The sequence below is a fragment of the Bombus huntii genome, chromosome 8, assembly GCF_024542735.1.
Source record: "Bombus huntii isolate Logan2020A chromosome 8, iyBomHunt1.1, whole genome shotgun sequence".
Taxonomy (NCBI): Eukaryota; Metazoa; Arthropoda; class Insecta; order Hymenoptera; family Apidae; genus Bombus; species Bombus huntii.
Genome location: NC_066245.1, coordinates 3128418 through 3150165, shown reverse-complemented (window position 1 = coordinate 3150165; position 21748 = coordinate 3128418). Strand labels below are relative to the sequence as shown.

Below are 21748 nucleotides of genomic sequence, written 5' to 3'. Positions count from 1 at the left end.
CTGACGTATCTCAGAGGCGCCTATTCCGTTACTATTTGCTTATTGTTTCGATGGCTGTGGTATGCAGGATGTGTAGCTTATCCTATTACTGTTTCTGAGAGGGTGGCACTGGCAACACTAAAGCCATCGAACTCACTCACGGCTACCTTTTATACCCTGGCTCCGGTATACCTGGCCCGCCCATGATCAAGTTCCTAATTAGCCAGGGTATTTCCCCGATACTACGCTGTATACCTGGCAGGTACATGTCCCATGGTCAAATAAACCTTCATTCTTTTTTTTTTTTTTATTTATTATTATTTACAATCAATTCTCGCATTGAGAATTTTCAGTAATTTTTTCTGGCGTGGCGCAGTGACATGGCTAAATATTTATAATAAGTTAATACTTATTATAGATAAGTATAATTTATAAGCAAGTGTTGTAAATAAGTAAATATTACTTAAAATAAACCTTCTTAACACTGGAACTATCACCAGTCAAATTTTTCTTTTTATTTAATTCTTTACATTCACAATTTGTCCAGTTTGGACATTTGGTAGAATTTTTTAGCCGAGACCAGTCAAATTGACTGGTTTTACAATTTTATTTTAAGATTCTTACTTCATGTTATATCTTTTTCCGCAATGATGTAATGACTTTCGCAACGATAACTAAAAGAATAATATTGTAGTATCGTAAATTATTATAATTAGTCTATTAATAATAAATGGATTAAACAGATGTTAATTAAACAGAAAACGATGGTTATTTAACATGAACTAATCGCAACAACGTATTATAATTAAAACATCTAGATAATTAGTTAACAAGTCTCGTCACCACAGATTCAACTCTCTCTCAACAACGCCAACAACACTATCTCGACAACGCAATCTGGCTTCTCAACTCATACTGCTGTTAATTCGTTTATCACTTAGCAACCCCTTTTGTCGTAACCTAACCCCAACCGTTCCAGGCCCCTCGTCCATGATACTACAATATAATGAATTTTATTTTGTTTTTTATGTATTCAAACTCAAAGTAATTTTGTATCAAGGCTACTTATACCAATACCAGTCAAAACGACTGGTGCTTGTCAAAGTGTAAAAGGATCCTGGAATCTGTTTATCGAACCCCAATTAACCAATTTCCTCGTTTTGTACAACTTTCCACACGTTTTTAACATTTTTACCGCGTATCATTCAATATGACGATATCAAATTCCGGATCGATCGCTAGATCGCTAGATGCTAATACTAGAAATATCACAGCAGTCAAAATGACTGGTTCTACAATTTTATAAATGTGTCAACCCTCTTTTACGGATCATATAGTCCCGGATGGATTAATAATACCAACAATGTACTACATAACATGGAATTGCTTCTGTGAGAAAGTAATAAATCAATAAATATAACAATATTCTATTATTACGTATTTTTTAAAGACCCGTCATTTTCACTGGTTTTGGTAGAAATAGTTTCGTGTTAACTATCGGTAATTCTAGCGTTAATTACTCGGGGTTTTCCGCCGATACTACAACAATACACTTTACTGTCTACTATTTAAGTATCTAGCAATTTAGAAGACGCTTCTTCGTCCGTCTTATAATTGGAAAATTAAAAACACCGAAAAGCTTGTCAAGCTTCTATGAACGCGTTATTTACGATATTTGCAAAATTTGTAACTGATCCGAAAATGTATGTACAAGTTACTGTGCTAGCTGTATTGCCGAATATACAGGGTGTCAGAAAAGGTCGCGACAAAAGTTGTACTGCGTGTTAACGAGGTCAAGTAGGTAGAGGGAAGTTCGCACAAGCTTACATCCGAAAACGTTGTATCGACAAGTTGTAAAATCGTTGAAAAACTTGTATCGGTTTGGCGATCGTAATAAACGTTCGAAATTCCTTCCTTCTGCGAAAATCCAGGCTTCTATTCGTCCAACTAACGATTGTCGAACTCTTTCGAATATTCCTGCTGTCGTAGAAATGCATAGTATCGAGTGCATTTGCATCTGTCTGCGATTCTGTACGAGTCTTAAGGACAACTCTACCGGAAATCTTTGAACGCTTATAACTTTTCAATAGAGCATTTTCAGACACGAGTTTGTACGACCGTTCTTTTTACTTTACTCGACCTCACTAACGCGTGGTATAAGTTTTGTCCCGATCTTTCCGGATACTCGCAGAAGATCTTCTTGCAGCTTTCGCGAATTTATCGAATCGAATTGAACTTTGGCAATATAATCGTAACAGCAGCGCTAATGAAATTGCAAATTGCTTCGCGTGATACGTTCACGTTTACAGGTGTCGTGTACACAGCGGTCGATAACTTATAGACAGTTGACGCAACAAAGTCTCGTGTGTCGTTAGGCGTGTGTCACTGCTGAGCATCTTATCGTTCAAAACTTCGTTAACATCTCGTAATTGCAAAACTAATAATATTTACATGTCCGCGTGTTTACCAAGACATTTTCACTCAGTTTAACAAGTACTACGTGCTTCTCAACTTTGCTACCAACTGTCTCAGACATCCTGTATTGCCAGCAACGATAGTATCTTGGTTCCTTTTGCTCGCGTTACCAACACCGCGGCCGGGTATCGAAATCCAGCCAAGGTAAAGGTGAAAAAGAGGTTCGATTTACCAAATCGTTGAATCGGGCCAGTCGTTCGCAGAAGTTGAAAACCTGTACGGAAGGTTGCGAGTTGAGAGAAAAAAGACCAACATCGAGGGAGAAGAAAAAGGTGAAACTGCACGTTACAGTCGAGTTAAACGTTCTTTCCTTGCTTCTCCTTCCGAGAAAGCCGCTTTTCCTCCTGATGATGCTTCTCCCGATGCTCCGGAGAATCGGAAAGTTCAACGGTGCCAGGAACTCGGTGAGACTGTATTTATTCACCGGCTTTTCGTCCCGTGATAAGGGTCTTTTGCTGGTTCACCGAGCGCACCGGTTGGCAGACGAGAGCTGGCTGTATCCTTAGTCCGTTTTCTCTCTTCTAATAAACTCCTTCTTATCTGGAGCGGTTCGGCCCGCTAGTTCCGTCTCGAGGTCCCGAGAAACCGGCAATAAAACTAGACTTTCCTGGCCATTCTTCGCCTCGACAATGCCACGCTGCTTAGGATCCGAAATAGCTAGTGGAAATGTGGGTTAAGTCGACGACATTAAGGGAAAAACAGACTCTGATACCTGACGTATAGATTAATCGACATACATTTGGATTCTATGAATCGGAAGCGATGGTCTGTCTTTCTGTCTTGGGGAGTCGAACGTCTGAGATTCGATGATTTTTCCACCTGTCCTTGACAACTTAACGTCGTCTTTCCAGCTTCCAACTTAAGCGTGCAGAGTAAAATAATGCCATATAAAGTCATATTAAAACCTGTTTGGACCTATGGGATCCAACTATGGGGAACTGCGAATAATTCCAACATAGAAATTCTTCAACGATTCCAATCAAAAACTCTAAGATCCTTGATAGATGCACCTTGGAATGTTACCAACGAAACAATACATCGCGATCTTAAGATACCTACAATTAAAGAAGAAATATCCAAATTCAGTAATAGATATTCAGTATAGATATGTGGCCAGGCCTTTTCTACGCAATTATTCAATTGAAGGAGCGACGACACGTTGATGGACCATTTTTGCCATTCTCTCACGACATTGTCTATAGTTTACTCGATATCTCTTAGGCCTTTTGTCCAAGATACTACACTAATTATTATGCTGAATCGTTAAACAGATTCGTTATACTTATTCGCTCGATTGACTGACTGACTGATATTGATTCGTGCGACTGACTGTGTCTGGAGGACATGATCGTCTATCGATACTGGTCGAGGGGGGTACCAAAAGGTTTGAAATTGTCTCTCCGGTTGTAGGTTGCACGTAGCAGCGAAATTGCTTTATCCAGAGTTTGTTTATTACATTATGTGCGTCGTACAGTGTTAATCCTCCGTGGCAAAACAACTATGTGAGGCATCTTCGTATCGAAACGTCCTAAGACGCATATGCCGCTATAGAACGTTCGTCTTTTCTTGCAATAACGTTTGGTATCGTATAGCGTAGATAACCGATTAAAAAATTCTGTTAACTGTCCATGCACGATAGAGCAAGGAAATTTATAACCGGGATAGGACGAAACTACCATTTACTAGTGGTATAAAAAAATAGTATAAAGGTACCGAGCTAGTTTAAAATAAATGAAATACTGGAATCCTGAAAAATAAACACATGGTTGGTCCGTATCCACCGAAAGAATTACAGAGGTAACTGGAATAGTTTGCCATCTACTCGCAATCGAACTCTTGATTCTTGATCGCTTTCAGTTTGCACAGTTTACAAAAACGCATCCGCTGAAAGTTAGCCCTCGTATCCCCTTGCTTTTGCTCGGCGGAATCGTTTCGTCACGGTAAAGCTAAAAGCTTCGCAAATATCCGGAAACACGGGGGAAACCGTTGCCAGCTTGTCATTTCCGACCATGCGACGTCTAACCACAAACGGGATGCGACGAATGTCCGAAAGCGACACTCTGTCGAGCTTCTATTTTTCGCCCTACGACGGACAAAACGATTCAACGGAATAAAGAGGAAACGCGTTTTTCAACGAAATACGCATTTCCATAGAGAAAATTCGCATATACATACGCCAAGCCGGCTTTTCAATTTATACGCTGGCCATAAAACGCGTGCAAGCAAAACCACCTTTCACGTATATTGTCGTCACCACCTGATCATTTACATTTTCTCTTGTATCTGTTATTTCGTTAGACGAGTTTCTCGCATCTTTTAATTTAATTCATCGCGAATTTCTTCCGCGTGTAGATCAACATCATCGTACATTCTATTTCTATCGTTTTCCTTTCGTACAATTCTTACTTGACCTGCACTTTTCCATCTTACGCGAATACAAGATTTCCACCGACCGGTCGTTTTTCTAATAATCTGCATCGCGTCCTACGTGCAAGTTCTAAATTATCGTTCGAAGGTACCGAGTTCGTAACACGGTAAAAATTCCGAACAAGTATATTTATATATTCGCTGTCCCTAACGTTCTGAAACTTTTAATCAAAAGAAAGTTTGCCTTCAACTGCATTCAACGCTTTATCGATAAAGAGCTGGCGTATTCTTTTGTCTGTTTCGAGGCATAGCCTTTTCAAGACACCCCGATAGATACAGTCGAAGAGCAAACGTGAGCTGAGATCGTTTCTCAGGTCAGAGAGCCGCGCTCGAGTTGGCGAGAAAAGTAACACGTAAAAGAAATCCAAAGTAGTCGATAAGACCATCTAGTCCCGCCATGGAATGGACGAAACACGAATTTCAAAGGCATTAACCGTGCTTTCTAATCGATTACCAGTCGATGTTGAGTCCATCGATGGCCAGACTGGCCGGTAGTTGGACCTACGAGCAATAAAATTTCTTTTTATTCGGCTGGGTAGCGGCCGGTCGACTCGTTCGGCCAACCGATCGAAAAACTGATATTCTAGGTCGACGCGTTTCATCCCGAGGATAACGAGTACCGACGTTTACAGGCAGTCGAGCAGATGTTGCCGATCGCGAGCTTCGATCTGGCTCATTTAACCGGAAGAGGAACGACCGCTACTTGTTGACGTCGCCTTTCTCCAACCCTCCGAATTATGAATAATGGATGGCCAACAGAGTCGACGCGATCCTCTGCCCAACTCCTTGTCGGAGTCGAAACCGAGTCGTCCCTTATCTCGACCAGGTTCTTCTTTTAGTACTGGCAACTTTCGTGACCCGGATCCTTCCGATGGATGTTCTGATATCGTGGTCACTCGATCTTTAAGTATTCTCATTGCATTGTTATCGTATATGACATTAGTAATATCGATTTTTCATTTCTGTCGTATTTTTCACGTTGGTTAATTATTAATTATATGTTGGAAATATGTTTCTAAATTTGTATATCTGAATTGGATAAAGTGAGGAAATGATAGCGATTTCAAGATGCCAATATGTCAAAGATTTTCTTTTTTTAATATTTATTAAAATTACAATCAATTCTCGCGTTGAGAATTTTCAGTAATTTTTCTGGCGCGGCGCAGTAACATGGCTAATTATTTATAATAAGTTATTACTTATTATAGATAAGTATAATTTGTACGTAAGTATTATAAATAAGTAAATATTACTTAAAATTTGTCAAAGATGTATCGATTTTCGATGAAACGAACATTAAACGTAAGGAAAGGAATGGCGTCGATCGCATTTCCTGTACATCGTGTTGTAAATAAATAAGTTTGGTTGTATAACGTTGAAATGGGCACCGCTTCTAAGAAAACTCTACATCTGGTCTTTTTAGTTTTCTCAAGCACCGAAGCCATAGACTGGGACGAAGGCAGACCATAGACAGTAGACAGGCGACGATGGCAGACCATAGACAGTAGACAGGCGACGATGGCTTTGGGGTTTTCGGTTATAGGGTAACACTGCTAGCGTGTGGATCTGGACCAGTTCAAATTATATTCCTACTTGTACTTACACTTCTGTATTAAAATATATTTTCTGCTTTACAATTTATCCACGCGTTCCTCTGTTCATACATCTAATAACCTCAACATATAATTTCTACTTATCCGATAACCTCGTTGTTGTATCGAGCGAAAGAAATTGTCGAACGCGTTACGAACAAGTCATCCTTTCTAGAAGAAAAAAAAAATACGTCTTTACAATCCGACGTCTTGAAATCGCTGTAACTCTGCCATTTGCAATTGCCTGTTGGATACGAGATGGTTATTCTTATCCTCGATGCTCACGGCGAGGAATCGCGTGCAATAAAGTGTTTCTTTGTCGAGATAATCGCGGCTATCGAACGAACGATGGAAGAACGTTATCGGTTCACCTCCCGCGGAGAAAGCGGTCGCGAGCCAACCCTAGATATTCGACCGGTCGTAAAAGTAAATCCGCCGGCTGTAATCTGTTTCGGAAGATGGCGATTCCTGGCGGCACCTTGGCACGCGATAAAGCAGCCGACTTTGCGGGAGTCTATTTCAGTCGGCCGGGACAGGAAAAAGGAACGAAGGGAGGAAAGGTACACTCGCGTTTCTCACCGACGAGCGAGGAGAGTATCGACCGTTGCAAATTTTCCACAACGAGTTAACAAGAACAGGCTATTTCAAAAATTTTCCATTTTTATATTTCCCATTTTTATATTTTCTCCGGATATGTTGGATGAGATCTTTGTCTCGTAGTTCGATATTCTGTAGCTTGAAAAGAGAGAGAGAGAGAGAGAGAGAAAACGTAGGTAAAATGCAATGTTTTATATATATTTTGCATCTTAAATGTTATCGTCAATTTTTATTTTTTACGAAAAGTAGAAAGCACGTATCTTTCCCAGAAATACAGGAAATCGTAAGAACAGAGAAGCTAGTATTTTATCTCGTACGCGAATTTTTAGATACAAACTAGACGAACGCGAATAACGCGAAAGACGCGTAATATTACGATTTGGTCGATAATTTCTACGTTCTTTACTCATCTTTTTCAAACCTTATCATCTGCCTGTTTAAACGCATTTGTAAGAAGATCTCTCGCAGTCTGTCAAGGTTAATCGCCACCGCCGATGGGTCGAAGTATAATAATACACGCCGCGTCACAGTTAGTGTCTTTCTTTATGTCCCTGGACTAATTTATGCATCGGACGTAGAGTCGCGTTCGCGTAAAAATGCGCTTACGAAAAACGAGGTTCTGACCCAACGGTGGCCACTCCTGCACTGTATCCAGAGACAATAAAACACGATGGAATTTACAGAGAGAAACGAGAGTGTTTCCTTTGGTTGGACCAGTAGCCCGACGCTCGTACAGCGTCGCGGTCAAACCTCGCCTACGACAGCTCGGAAAAGAGAGGAAAAGGTGCAGGAGAAAAGAGCGCTCACGGTTCTCGCATTCGTAAACCAGCCGACAGAATGGAAAGTTTTATTCGGTGCTAAGAAATGGAACGTAACGTCGCGTCGCTTCTTCGTCGTCTCTCTTCTCATCCGGTTCTCCCACTGGACCACCCCCGGGCCTATTTTCTTCCGCCTACGTCCGCTTCCTGACCTTCTCTCGCGGTCTCCAAACTTTCCTCTTCCTATGCTCCCTTCCCGTTTGTCGAGTTCTGCCGGTTCCACGCTTTTCCACGCTTTGATCCAGCTTCTCTTTTTCTCCTCTTTCAATTTTAATCTCTTCTCGGCCTTCTCTTCCCTCTCCTTCGAGCTTTGATCTTCTTCTGCGTCCACCTCATCCCATCTTCACGTCCGCGCGAAAACTTCCCACTGAGAACTGGATTCGAGTAACGTTATCGCTTCGACGCGATAGCGCTATCATGACGTACATACTTTCTCTACGTTGCATAGCGCGATAACGTATCGTCGACGGACCACGGTTCTTCTACTGGATAATACGTTTTGGATATGCACCGTACACGTACGCTGTTGGCTGTTGAACAATGCGAATTTAAACCCTCAATTCTCATGGTTCGTGTAACGGTGAAATATCGAGAATTTTGTTCATTTCCTTCTCTATCGATATAAAACAACATGTATCAGATGTTTGTTTCCAGATACAATGTTAAATGCATGTTCTTCCTAAAAAAATAAAATATCGAGTAGCTAATCGAACAACGTACAACGTTCTTTTTGCGTAAAAAAAAAATTGATGCAATAATTAATCGTAATAGTTGATTAATAATACGAAACTAATTGCCAACAGAGTATTATGTAATAATACGTTAATAATAATACGTACATAGAATAGAATACGTATAGTGAGTAAAATCGTGCGCTGTTCGAGGACCAGCTGTGTACGTAATGAAAAACAAAACAAAGAACCTAGGAATATTATTCATATAGTTTAGTATAGCGTCTAGTATAGGTTATGCAGGTCTTTTTCCTGGAGAAAAAGAATTTACATCGTATCGTATTAGTTCGGGATATTTCGCCGGCGAAAGCATTATTTCCTGTTCACCGAGTAAAAGTTTCCGCGGTAGCGAGCTCAAAACCCGCCGGATGCTTCATCTGGAACGAGATTTAATTTGCAGTAATGGAGAAGTATACGGTATAAAGGCGGAAACCGTTGCGTGGAAAGTGTGCACCGGACGGCGATAACGGTGACTATGTCCCTTTCAGCGAGTTAGATGTACCGGGCAACGGTGTCGAAAAAAGAGAAAGGGAAAATAGGAAAAAAACGGAGAGCGGTCGGTGCGAGGGAGGAGAGAGAGAGAGAGAGAGAGAGAGAGAGAAACGGAAAATATACGTCTACGGATTTGGCGGAAAAAAATTCGGAGCTTGTCAGCTTTTCAATCGGTCACGTTGTTCGCTGGCGCGTTACAACGTCAAAATATTGTTTCGGACAAGTCGCTTTGTCGAAACATCGGTGGCGTGCCGCGACTCTGAAAATAATGCGTCGTTCGTTGGATCGTAACTCACGTTTCCTTTTGTTTCGGAAACATTTAGCTCACCGCGAACCAGCCAGCTACCGCGTCGCTCGTAAATAATCCCTCGCAAGTCTCGTGAAATTTGTCTCTCTCTCTCTCTCCCTTTTATCGAAATTTGTCACCAAAAAGTATAAACTGTAAAAATTCTCTGATTAATCGATCTCAACTATCGAACTTTGTTGACCATTATCGCTAACGTATCTCGCACACATGTATCGTTAAACGTTTCGCTTTTTTCTTTCTTTCTCTCTCTCTCTCTTTCTGCTTTCGTCTACTCTCTTCCCCTCCTCTTTTTTCACTTGCTCTCTGAAAACGTTTCGTTTCGCGCTTTCTTGTTTGGTTTTTCATCAGCACCTGCACAGCAGCCAGTTCTCTACCAATTACGTCGACACCGTTTCCACGCCGAATTTCGACACTCCAATCGCGAGGCGAAAAAGCTGTGACGCTGTTGGCCGCGCGTGGAACTCGAACCCCCTGTGTTTCGAAAATCCCGCGTAAAAGAGAAGAAAAAAAATACACAGCCGACCAACTTGGACTCGCAGAATAGGTTGCGCCTCTGGTAGGAATCGGTGTTCCACGAAAACTTCAGTTCATCGTCAAGGGGCGTAGGGGCACTTCGTATTTCTGTTTTGTCTACACGAACCATCGTCCACGTGCCTTGTGATTTTCCGATTCTAGCGGATCGAATTGCACGGAATATTTTCCTCGTTACTTTGCCTTTGGTCGCTAGTCGCGTGGAATTTCGTCGCGGAACAAAGAAGTTTGCGCAAAATTCGTAACACTTTACGCGAGCGATAATATTTACCAATGCGAACCGTAAATGAATTTTGGCGAATTTCAACGAGCGTAGAAAGAACGCCACTTTACTTTTTACACGATAGAACAGAAGAGATGTTTGTTCACAAAAACGTTTACGAATGTTAGGTAAAACGTTTCACGTGTCACGTTACACAGAGATGAAGTATTTGTTTATAAAAAATGTTCATTCACGATGCTAGTTACGCGATTCTCCATCTCGCGAATACGAGACTGTTTGCGTTTGCCCTGTTTATTTACTTATTTCTTATTCATTCCGGCGTATAGCGTGATTGCTCCGAATTGCTCTCAATTCCTCGAGCCACGTCGCAACGTTTCACATGACCCGGTCTAGTGGAGCGTGTGTCGTCTCGCTGCATCGCACCGACGACGTACACCGAGAAAATTCAATTTCATCTTCCCTGTATGCTCGACGAATATACTTCTCCGTTGGGCCACCGCTTCATTTTACACATCTTCAAGGACACGTTGCGCGTGCAGCAAGCAGGTCGACATCGTACGAAATTTTTAACTCCGACAGAGGACGACGGAGCGTTTGTTGGAAGCCGATTTCTGATCGTGAAACCAACGCGTTCGGTCTTTGTCGTTAAAAAGAAAGTTTTTGGCGCACGTGCCTTCCAGATGACTCGAGGCGAACACAGCGGGAGAGAAAAATGCACGTCTGCTTGTTGATAAATATTATCGTAGTCTCCGAGTGTTGGGAACAAGGATATTGCCAGGGGATAGTAGGAAAATAAGATGCTGCTCCATTTGTTCCATCCTCGTGCCCTTTACTTCTACGCAAACAGTTTAGAAGTTCAGACGTTATACGTATACAGCCAACAAATACAAATACGAATGCTATATGGGATCGAGACGTTTGTGGAAACTTAACGTATTTTAGACTCGCGTTAACGTATTTCAGCTTTTTAACCGAACTTCTGTTACGAAATTGTTGTTGTGAATTGTCAAAGCAAATGCGTCTCTTTTGTGTAATTTAATTTTGTCACCTTTGTGCAATTTAAGTCTTAACAGCTTGACAACAGATTCGGACAAACCGATAGAAACGTGCCGAATTAATCGGTTTATACGTATGAAATATTTCTCGGAAGGTTTGATTTTACGGGACGTTGCCAACTGTTAAAATCCTGTCACTCGATTATCAATTACACTGAAGAGGAATGAAGCTGTACATTGCATTCGTCGCGTCTACATTTTTAAGGAGATTCATGACGAAGGTATCGACATTTCGTTACTGATCGTCACCGACAATTAGTCTATTGACGAATATCGGAGAAGTGTCGTGAAAATTGTTGCGAATATTTAACGTTTGCAGGAGATTAACATATTCTCTGTCGCCTTAGGTAATTTCTCAATGCGCAAGCTATTTCAAAAGAGTCTGCAAATGAAACACGACTGTACTAACTTAGCTCCAAGAATTTTTTAATTCTAAAATCTACACGAATTAAAACGAAATAATCGTTACGAGTCTGGAACAACAAAGTTGTTTGATAATTGTAAAATTACATACACCGCGCGAAACGTATTTTATCAAATATACCTTTCCAACAAACTACGCGCAGTTAAAAATTCATCCGGAAAAGAACGACGCTACCGTTTCGTATGTTTCAGCTTAACGTTTACACGTTATAGTTTCTTCTTGAAAAATTCTACCAAATGTCCAAATCGGACAAATTATGAATGTAAACAACTAAATAAAAAAAAAAAATCTTCTTGAACCACAGTTAAGTTGATATTTATCTTACGATCACAGCTCTATACCGCAATAGTATTAGGTTGCCCGAAAAGAGTCTTTCGTTTTATGAAGAAATAATAAACGCGCAACGTTCTTTGTTTTATATTATTTCGTCGAATTACGTGTACGATCCATTTTGTTCTGTTGAGATAAATACCGCGACTTTTCACAGACTTGGTTTCACGTTTGTTGCACTGTTGTAAAAAACACGTTTGTGAAAGAAAGACACTTTACGGACAACCGAATACTAAAAACTGGGATAAATTATTCTGCCACTTGTAACTTATTTCCTGTATCGCTGATAAAATTTGCACGTTTTTCCCAGTAAAGAAGTTAGTTCGTCAATGTTTCAGCCGTAAACGCATCTATTACATTTTTAGCACATCACGCACAGACGCGGGAAATTCAGTTAACCGTATTATTTCTGAATCTGAACGATGCGTGACATTCGCCTGGTCGGAAATAGCGAGGGCGTGACGTGTCGCGTTTAACGTAGCGCATCCCACCATCGTTAAACAATACAGTCATTAGCAACTGTAACGTTGACGCTAATTATTCGCCACAATTTCGGCTTTTTCATCCAACCTGGTGCAACGAATGTGCCGAAAGTACGCTCCGAGTGGCTGTTTAGATTACACCGCTGCACTCTGCACCCCTCTCGCATGAACGATTGCAAATTATGTAGCGAACGAACGACTGCGAATCAACGTTAACGAGTTGTTTCACCGAATTTTGTTAATAGCCGTTGCTAGCCTTTTGACCATACACCGTTGTAAATTCATCTAAATTTATCGTGCGAGTAAAATCGGCGAGATTCTACGGTTCGATGCAAGTCGAAAATAAAGTATAACGAAACTACATCGAAGGTTTCTCGTTTTTTAAGGAAACGCAGTCTAAAAATTTGTACAGTGATGGAATATATGGCCGTGGATTTGATTAATTCTCCATTGAATAACGGACAATCGATACGTTATTATGTACGAATATATAAAGGAAAAACATGATAACTCGCATTTCGTGTTTCCTTTTTACAAGAAAATATATTTAAAATTCAGCACGTTGTTAATTAATCCCATGTCCGTTTATTCGATTTTGGGGAAAAATTCTGCGAAACGTGAAAAACATAACGTTGCTTCTCGTAACACGAAAGTATTAAAAAATATTAAAATGTCGGGTTAAGCTTGGTTGGCTATGTCTTTGCTACTTTTAGCAGTTTTATATTCTTTGTGTTTAAATATTCCCTTTTAGTCATAAAGTACGATTAAAATAAAAGATTCAACAAAGACGCGCTTTTGTCATCTTCCTGTGAACTTCACACGTGAAAATAAGTCGTGAAACGTAATATAACATTTTCTCCTTTCGAGTCCCGTTTTTTCAGAAAATCCACTTTCAAAGTTCGTCATGTATACGTGTATCACCGACCTAATTCTCGATTAAACATATTTAACCTCTAGTTTCTTCAAAATGAAGTTTTAAACTGCAAGATTTTATTATACGTTTTGGACTTGCTTTCGAATCCACTGCGTCGTGTAATAAGTTCGTTCATCTCGGCGTTACGTTCTGAAAGTATTATAGAAATATTCTGTTACGGAAAATATCGTTTGCAATTGAATAATTTGACGACAAGCGGAGCGAATATCGCGAGTATTTCATAAAAGAATCGTCCTTCGGTACCCAATAAATTAACTTGCAGATTTCTTTCGTAACAGGCCAGAAATTATTGCAATTTCATTCGAGTTTACGACATTGAAGATTATTGGAATATTATCTGCACCATCGATATCGAAACATCGGTTACTAAACATCGTGCAAAGAATATGAGAGAAAGTCAAGTACACAAATTGAAATTTTCTGACAAGATGATCACAGCCTTTGGAACGACGTAAAAATTGCTTGATTCGTTTCCACAGAAGAATAGAACAAAATAACGCGTACACATCATTGATTATAAATAGTTCTTTTCTAAAAAGAAACGCGGACGAGAATAACTCGCTATCGATCCTTTTCTTTCGTCAAGTTCGCAATTAAACTTAAACACACTGGCTAACTTTTTCTCAGAAATGAAATCTCCGACTCAATTTCCTTATTTTTCATTCTCCCCCTGTTTCGAACCACACGCTCTCCCTGACTTTACTCGTACGAATTTAGACCTACGACGTATGGATCGCGAGAAACTGAACCCTCCAACCTCACAAATAAATTAAACTTTCCTAACAACGTAATTAGAGCGAAGATCGACGTTCGCAAGCACCGAGCGACACTGCCCTGAGGAAGTCGAACGAACAAAATCCGCCGGTGGTCTCACGGGATTTCAGGCTGGTGCAAATGAACCGATGGATAACAAACGAAAAGTTTGTCGCGGTGATAATGCAAGAAAGCCATCAACAGGTAGCCAGAAGCAGAAGGCTAGATGGAACTAGTTGGCCACCTTAATTACAAATTTCTTCTTTTTTTTTTTTTTTTTTTCTACTTTGGAAAGTGTTAAGGAAAGGCGAAAGCCGAAAGGAAGACGAAAGTACGGCGAAGAACGGGTATCGGTAGGGTTTGGCGGGGGTCGGAGGAGCCGCTGCGGTCACAGCACGCGCACACATGTTCGCCAGTCGGCATGGGGGCAGAGGGTGGACGAGTGGGAGAGCGGAGCGCGCGCCTTGGCACTCGGCGAGGCGGCGCGCACCGCGACAGACCGACAGAAGCGGTGGAAAGCGGAGCTCGGCTGAAGCGAGTCGAGGCTCAGTCGCAGTCACGAAGCGGCGCCGAGCACCTCCACTCGGTTGGCCAGTCGTCCCTCGCTATCCGCCTCTTTCCTGTCTCTCTTTCTCTCTGTTTCGTGTCGGCTTCCCTCGATAATTTCTCCAACGTGGAGGAAAAAAAAAACACCAAGAGCCTGTCGCGTGTTTATAATTAAACGATTGCATCGACCAAAGTGTCCGCAAGAAACGTTACTCCCTTTTTACCTCTCCGTCGATCCTCTTTTTCCTATTTTTCTCTCGTCACGTCCCGTTCTTCTTTCATCCTGATACCCGAAGGCGGATCTCGCGCGCGCGCGCGCGACCTAACGACGCGATGAATTTCTCTCGAGAGCCGACGAACGCACGGCGTGGCTGCATGCGCTTCGCCGCGCCTCGCTCCGGCTATAATTAACAAAACCGCTCTCGTACTGCCGAGAGAAACTGTTCCCTTGTAACGTGCTGACGCTCGCGATCATGCCGCCTCCCGACGAACCTGTGCTTTAATCGTTTTTACTTTCCACCGATTCGACGACAAATCGATCAACAGTGTATCGTAGGTGGTGAGAGACAGTAGCCGAACAGATGGATCGTCGTTAGAAGCTGGGAAGAGAGGCGAGACTGTGTCCAGGGCACGCGAACGCGAGCAAACACGGCCACCGCGAACCTTGACCGTGAGTCTCTGTTCAGGTCTTTCCGTGGAACGACCGACCTATTAACCGATCTATTCTCATCTCTGGCGGCGTACTCGACGCGCGACCGCCTTCCAAACGCGACGTTTCTCCGCGTTCGCGTCTCTCAGTGTAAAAAGTGAGTTCGCGCGGCATCGGGAAGATCTTCGCCCAGCCTTTCTGCGATCAGGCTCGACAATTCCGTTGCCAGTGTACGCCAGGAAAGAGCGCAGCTGGAAGAACTGGCGAGGTTTCGAACAACCGTGACAAGTGGATTTCGCGAGTGTCGAGAAAGAACGAGCTTCGAAGACGTCGGTGTGTGAAGCGGAATCCTCTCCCGGATCGCGACGGCTGCCACGTTTCGAATAGCAGTTTCGTTGGCGATGCGCGAGTAGGATAGAGGAGAAGAGAGCGGCCGAGAGACGGAGAGAGACAGCGAGGAACCAGCGGCGAAGACAGAGGAGAGACGCTTTTAAACTGATGAGATGACAGTGCTGTGCGTGTTGTGGGCGACTCTGTCCACCGTGGCATCGATTCTCGCCTGCTCCGGATTTTACCTGCCTTACTGGATTCAGGTGAGTCGACGCCTTTTCCACCTCCGTCTTTGAGAGTTTTCCACGAGTCGCGAGGAAAAACCTAACTGTGTTTCAATCGCCAATCTCGCTTAACGAGATTCATATAGTTCTCTGTTCATATAGTTCGCGTGATAGACGAACGCGTGTCAACGCAAAGAATTACAACGTTATAACTTGCGAAATGTTTGTTCATGTCAATTTACGAACTGAAGTTAGTTCAAGTTTGAAATTAGTTTCGTAAAATCTCGTGAAATATGTCGAGTCGTTCCATACGTAACGCGGTTTGTCTGACAGTTGAGTTTAAAGTCGTAACGATGAGACTTTTATCGAGAAGAGAATAACAAATTGTCGATGGACAGATGATAAATAATCGTAGAAACGAAAGAAAGCATGCCTCTGATTAATTAGAAACGAACAGTCGTTTATTTCTTACCTAATGCACATAGCTGTTCATTTTATTTACGAGATGTCGCGATGTATGCTTTGGACGTTTGCTCGTTTTTACGATCCTACAAAGGACGAATGTCTTTTTCGTCGCAGTTATAAATTCGCAGAGCCGTTAATGTAGAATTTCCTATAAGCGTCAGACGCGTAAGTACGTCTGATGCAAATGCGCTAGTTGAAGATCGTTTACGCGTATGCTCGTTCCATGTATTATAACGTAAGCGTCTCACAACGACAGCAAATCTATACGTTTGTTCGGACTTACGCTTACAGAAAGATCCACTTTTAGCTCTTTGTTCCGTGTCGTAGCACTGAAAAGAGTCGACGATAATCTCCTTTCTTCCAGCTCTGCGACGGTTGGATCGCGGATATTTTTACAAATTAATATTCCAAATAGGCTTCTCGCGGTTCCATTCCCTCGCGATTCGCGTCTTACTGCTCGCTACGGCGACAGACCGGCTACGAGGTGGCCAACGACTCGTAACGCGATGACGGATCGATCATTTTCGCAAATTTATCGCCTCTCGGAACGAACCGAGTCCACGGAATCGTTTCGTCGCCTCGTAACTCACCAGCTAAGAGCCGAACAGTGTCCGTCAATGCTGCAAGTCAACGTTCCAAATTCTTCTTTCTCAGCCGTTGCGAGATTTACGCGATCGTCGATTGAACGTCGTCGCGATCGTCCGAAGCAAATAAACACGTAATTGCAGCGTCGAGCGAAAGAACGACCAGAGGATCGGTTATGATTTTGTCTCTGATAGGTTATCGAGTCGGCGAGATATCAGTTGCGTTCGACATCGATCGATTCGTATCGCTGACAACGGGTTTCGTAAATTAAACATCGTCGTTGAATTAATAAATACCGGCCCGGTAGATTGTCCCGCCGAGCGCAAAGTGAAACGAGCGTAATTCCGATTCATAACGTTGCGTCGCCAGTTATCGAGCAACCAGCTTCGTTTTCACACGCATCTCTATAATCCGATGTTGATAAACTTGGGTTTTCGACGACCCACGGTTTCGTTAGGTGTCGGTTCGTCGTGATACGACGCAACGCGATTGTAACTATTTATTGGAGACGCGAATGAATCACTTGCCCCGATATTTTATAGTAAGAACCGCGACACTCTGCCTCGTTATCGACATAGAATAAATCTTGATAGAAATTTCTCCAGCGTTACATCGAATTCCATGATCCGGAAGGTGACAACTCTTGACGAATAAGTACTTGTTAAACATCGTACACGTAGACGACTTAGAATAAAACCCTCGTCGAATTCCATCACCGAGACTCTAACGGGTGACGGTAAATAAATATGTACCTACTTGTAAACATCGCGTTTATATTTATTATTGTTATCGTTCCTCACGGTTGATCGTCGAAAACAGTTGCAGGAAGGACGTCCGCCGCATCCTGTCGTCTTGCTCGTTTTTTCTCTCTGTCGGTTGGTAGCAGGCGGTGTGCGAAGAACGCCGCCTGGAAAAAAGAAGAAGAACGCCTATTTAAAGCACCTGGGCGGAGGATACGAGCTTTCTGTCTCTGGTGAAAGAAGTCGTTAAAAAGACGTCGACGTTTGCCGATGTTCTTTGATACTATCGAGCTTTCATCGGACCGTTAGCTTTGCTACATAGTCACGAAAGCGTACAACGTCGTTTTTGTTCAACGACGAACGCGTCTCAACGAACGCGTCTCAACGAACAGAGAAAGAGAACGTTAGATTTTAATGTTCCACGATGCCGGACGTTGGATGACATATTTGTGGTTCTTCGGCTTCTCTTCATCCTGTTTTCGATAGTACGTTGCGCTTTCTTCTCGCGAACACTGCAACGTACCGTTGAAGTACTCGTAGCGTAGGTTGACTTTCTCACAGTTTGTTTACTATTTTCACGATACGTTGTTTGCTGTGTTATCTTTACGCCATTCAATGTTTGACAAGCCTAGTCTTACCGTGGTGAAGATATTCACCTTTAACGTTGAAATCTCAACGCGTAATCCTCGTTACGAGCCGCTGCGGAAATGACTTTTCGCATTTTTAATTTTCGCGTGTTGTTTTTTTAATTCCAATCATTTTACCGAAGAAAGTCTGCTTGTGAATCGGTTGATAACGTAAAAGATACGAATAGCCAAGAAATGAGCGAATCTCAGACACGCGCGAGGGACGTAGCTTTCGAGTCTCGTGTCTTGCTTTCGCGCGATATCGTCGCTCTACGAATACCTCGAAACCTGATCGGTAAGCCGAACAATCACAAATACATCAGAGAAGGATTAGTCGCGTGTTTTCACGTACGAGAAAGTACGCCGAACGGCTCAGAAGACGTAACCGGTGGAAGTTAGGAAACGAAAATCATTCTGTCGATCGTGGGGGCATTAAATTGCCGCGTAGCTTTGACAATTTCGAGCTGCGAAACCTGCAGCACGCGACACGTCGAACTACCCGTCCAACTTGCTTGGGAACTCTATCGCTAGCGACAAGCCATATTAATGTCTCCGGGGATGCGAAGACGTTGCTCGGAAAACAAAGATCCAAAGAAACCGTAGTAGGTTCGCAACTTTTCTCTTCGCTGCTCTGTGGTGTTCTCGAGTTAGACACGCGAGCTTTCGTCGCGCATTAACGGTCCTCGACTTGTCCATCAGATGGTCTACTAAAAAGTTGTGACAGTTTTCGACGCGAACAGTTTTCGATTGTTCGTCGCGACCGACTGGGCTTCGTGTGGTGCAAATAGTAGCCGGGTACATCGAACGTTTAGGATCAATGTAATTAAACGATCTTATTCTTTGAATATTCGTTTAATCGCGTTTACGTTTATTTGGAGACACGCGTTTGATCCGATTTACGCGCGCGTTCCGAGTGTTTGTCCATCGTATGATGTTGAAAAACAGTTGGATAAATCGAACGTACCAGGCAAATACAGCGTGTTGGCAACGATCGCTTTGGCAAAGTTGCGATAGCGATTAAATTATTACGTTATTTGCCCTTTTGAACAAATACGATAAACGCGGATACGGATGGAGGCGGGGATTACACGTGTAACGCGACCGAAACTTTCTCGATATTACGTCGCTGTTAAATAGCGAGCAACTTTCCGCTTTCCGACTCGGGCGCGCCAAACGAAACGACGAAACTTGGAAACGCGAAATTCAAGACTTCCCGTCGAACCTCGTTAACCTCGGCCCGTCCCTTCTACGGTAAACGGTTCGCTAATTCTCTTCATTAGCTGTTGATTCTGCCGGTATAACGAAGTGCGATGCAATTATATGCCAGTCGATATAAATTTCGACGAACTGACACGAGTCGGACGATTCTCTGGCGAGAAAGCTTCGTCAAAACCGCATTCATCGGTGTTAGATAATAATAATTCTTACCGTGAAACGCTTAGCGAATAAAACTCGCTAGAGATAAACGCGACAAGTCCACTTTTCCAAGTCATTTTTATTTATTCGAAGTTTGACAGTTTTCTGTTCGTTGCTTTCTTTATTCGACACGCGCGAGCTTTCGTCTCTCACCGGCAGCCTTCCACGTGTCTGTCAAATTGTCTAGCGAAAAACAGCGGCAATTTGCTTTCGTTTAACGTTATTCCTCGTACATAGTTCGTAGCGGTAATACTCCTGCAGCCTTGAGATGCATAGTAAACGGAACACGTAAATTTGCTCGATGAAAATTTGCGAATAAAACCGATCTCTTCCTTTGGAAGATTAATCTGGACGAGGGAAGATGGTTGCTGCAGTCGATGCTGAATTCTCAAGCAAGTATTTTCAATTGAGAGTCTTGGCTGGACCGAAAGCCAAAAGCCGGGGGATACGTGTGCCAGCGGTGCATTAGCATACCGATGAGCTCCGAAATTGGCGAATTACAGATTTTGCACGAAATTGTTTAGCGGCGACGTTACGCGTGGGAGGAAAATGCTGTTCCCGGGCAACGTGATTACGAGATGTAACGAACCGTGTGGATGGGTTGACAACAAACGAGTTCAACAAGTGCACCAGATTCCTACTCGAACGATGGAATTTATTCGGTCGAAAGAAATGTAAATGCAGCGTGGATGGAATGTTTGATGCGAGCGCTCCGTGTCGTGTAATTTTATTACATCTTGTCTAATGAATCGTGCAACATTTATCGCGATAGCATGTAACGGACGAAACAAATTTCTACCCAGAATCTATTTCGTTGGTTATACGTTCGGTTATGCTGGTAAAAGTAAAACATTACGCAAACGTTACAGTTACACGAACATACGCGTCATTGATTTTAAGGAGACTACTCTACGTATGAAATATTCATTAACTGAAGATATTGGCATCTGCAAAAGTGAGATAAGTCGTTCTGCGTCAGTGTCTAAGACACAGGTCAGGCAAAAATGGTCCTAACATTTTTAAATAAAAAACCACCAAATATACAGGTCGACGAAATCGCCAATTTTTAAAGAAACGATTCACATCCGTCACTCGATGATTTAAGACATTAGTTTCTCCTTAATTTACACGTATTTTATTAACATCCACGCGCAGTTACTGTAATCGATTGAAGCGTCGATGCGTGTGCTGGCCATAAAAATAATAAAAACTACTCGGAAGGATTAAGCAAACAGAGAAATCAGAAATGTTTGCTGGGACATATATGTTCTGCAGGGTCAAATGGATTAAATCATAAAGTTTCTATGTTGCTCGGAGATACTGTGTCACGCGTTAGTGTACTAAAACCGACAAACTAACCCGCAAAGACCAAAGAGGGATGAAAACTCGCGAGGCACGGTTCGTTACGGGAGAAATGGGATTCGGGTCGGTGACGAGGCCACGGGTTGACTGTAGGTACCGGAACTTTGCAACTCGTAGGAATTGTTGGGCGTTACCTGGCCAATGCCAGACTCCTTTCAAGACGACTGAATTAGATTGCAAACGAACTCCCCTTGTCAGAGGGTCATGCGACGTCACCGGGATCTCGCGATCGCGTCCCAATGGGACGTAGACCGACTCCACTTAACTCGGCTACGGACGGAGGAACGACGCTTGTTTCGCAAATTGGGCTCGAGTACTGGCTCTTGAAAGGAGCTAGGGATATTCTTGCAGGCTCCCTGTGGCCCGGATTCGTCGAACTTTCCAGAAAAACTCGTTCGCGTCGACGTTTCTCTTTTAACGCTCCTGCGAGTCTCCCCTCTCCGTTTCTCGAATTTCTCGCCGAGTTTCTATCTTCTCCTTCTTCTTTGCTGCCAATTATTCCGTTCGTGGATATCCCGTGCAATTCTTTCGCCCCAGCGAAGAAACAGTCGAGACGCGTACAACTTGCCTCGCCGATGCTTCGGAACAAAATTACGAGAAAGATTGCTTTGTGAACCGTGCAATAAGTGAAGTAATAAAGCATTTTCCGAGCTGC

The 21748-nt window shown here is 42.7% G+C and overlaps 1 protein-coding gene and 2 long non-coding RNA genes across 4 annotated transcripts in view; 1 reads left to right on the top strand and 2 right to left on the bottom strand.

The window, feature by feature from the left end:
* Positions 1-271: 271 nt before the first annotated feature.
* Positions 272-4982, bottom strand: LOC126868275 (uncharacterized). Its single transcript, XR_007690569.1, has 3 exons — positions 3192-4982; positions 2744-3111; positions 272-2668 (listed from the first exon to the last, which is right to left on the bottom strand). It is a non-coding gene; the product is annotated as an uncharacterized LOC126868275 (long non-coding RNA).
* Positions 4983-13779: 8797 nt separating this feature from the next.
* The window catches only part of LOC126868263 (LHFPL tetraspan subfamily member 6 protein-like), a 37067-nt gene continuing 29098 nt past the window's right edge, over positions 13780-21748 (top strand). For both annotated transcript variants that reach the window (XR_007690561.1, XM_050623549.1), the window contains exon 1: positions 13780-15938. Coding sequence is in view for 1 of the 2 variants with exons in the window: in XM_050623549.1 (XP_050479506.1) it covers positions 15849-15938 (90 nt within the window). In the remaining variant the exon portion in view is untranslated. The remainder of the gene's footprint in view (positions 15939-21748) is intronic.
* Positions 15949-21748, bottom strand: part of LOC126868274 (uncharacterized) — a 180192-nt gene continuing 174392 nt past the window's right edge. Inside the window, exon 4 of the long non-coding RNA XR_007690568.1 lies at positions 15949-17856. This is a non-coding gene — a long non-coding RNA (uncharacterized LOC126868274). The remainder of the gene's footprint in view (positions 17857-21748) is intronic.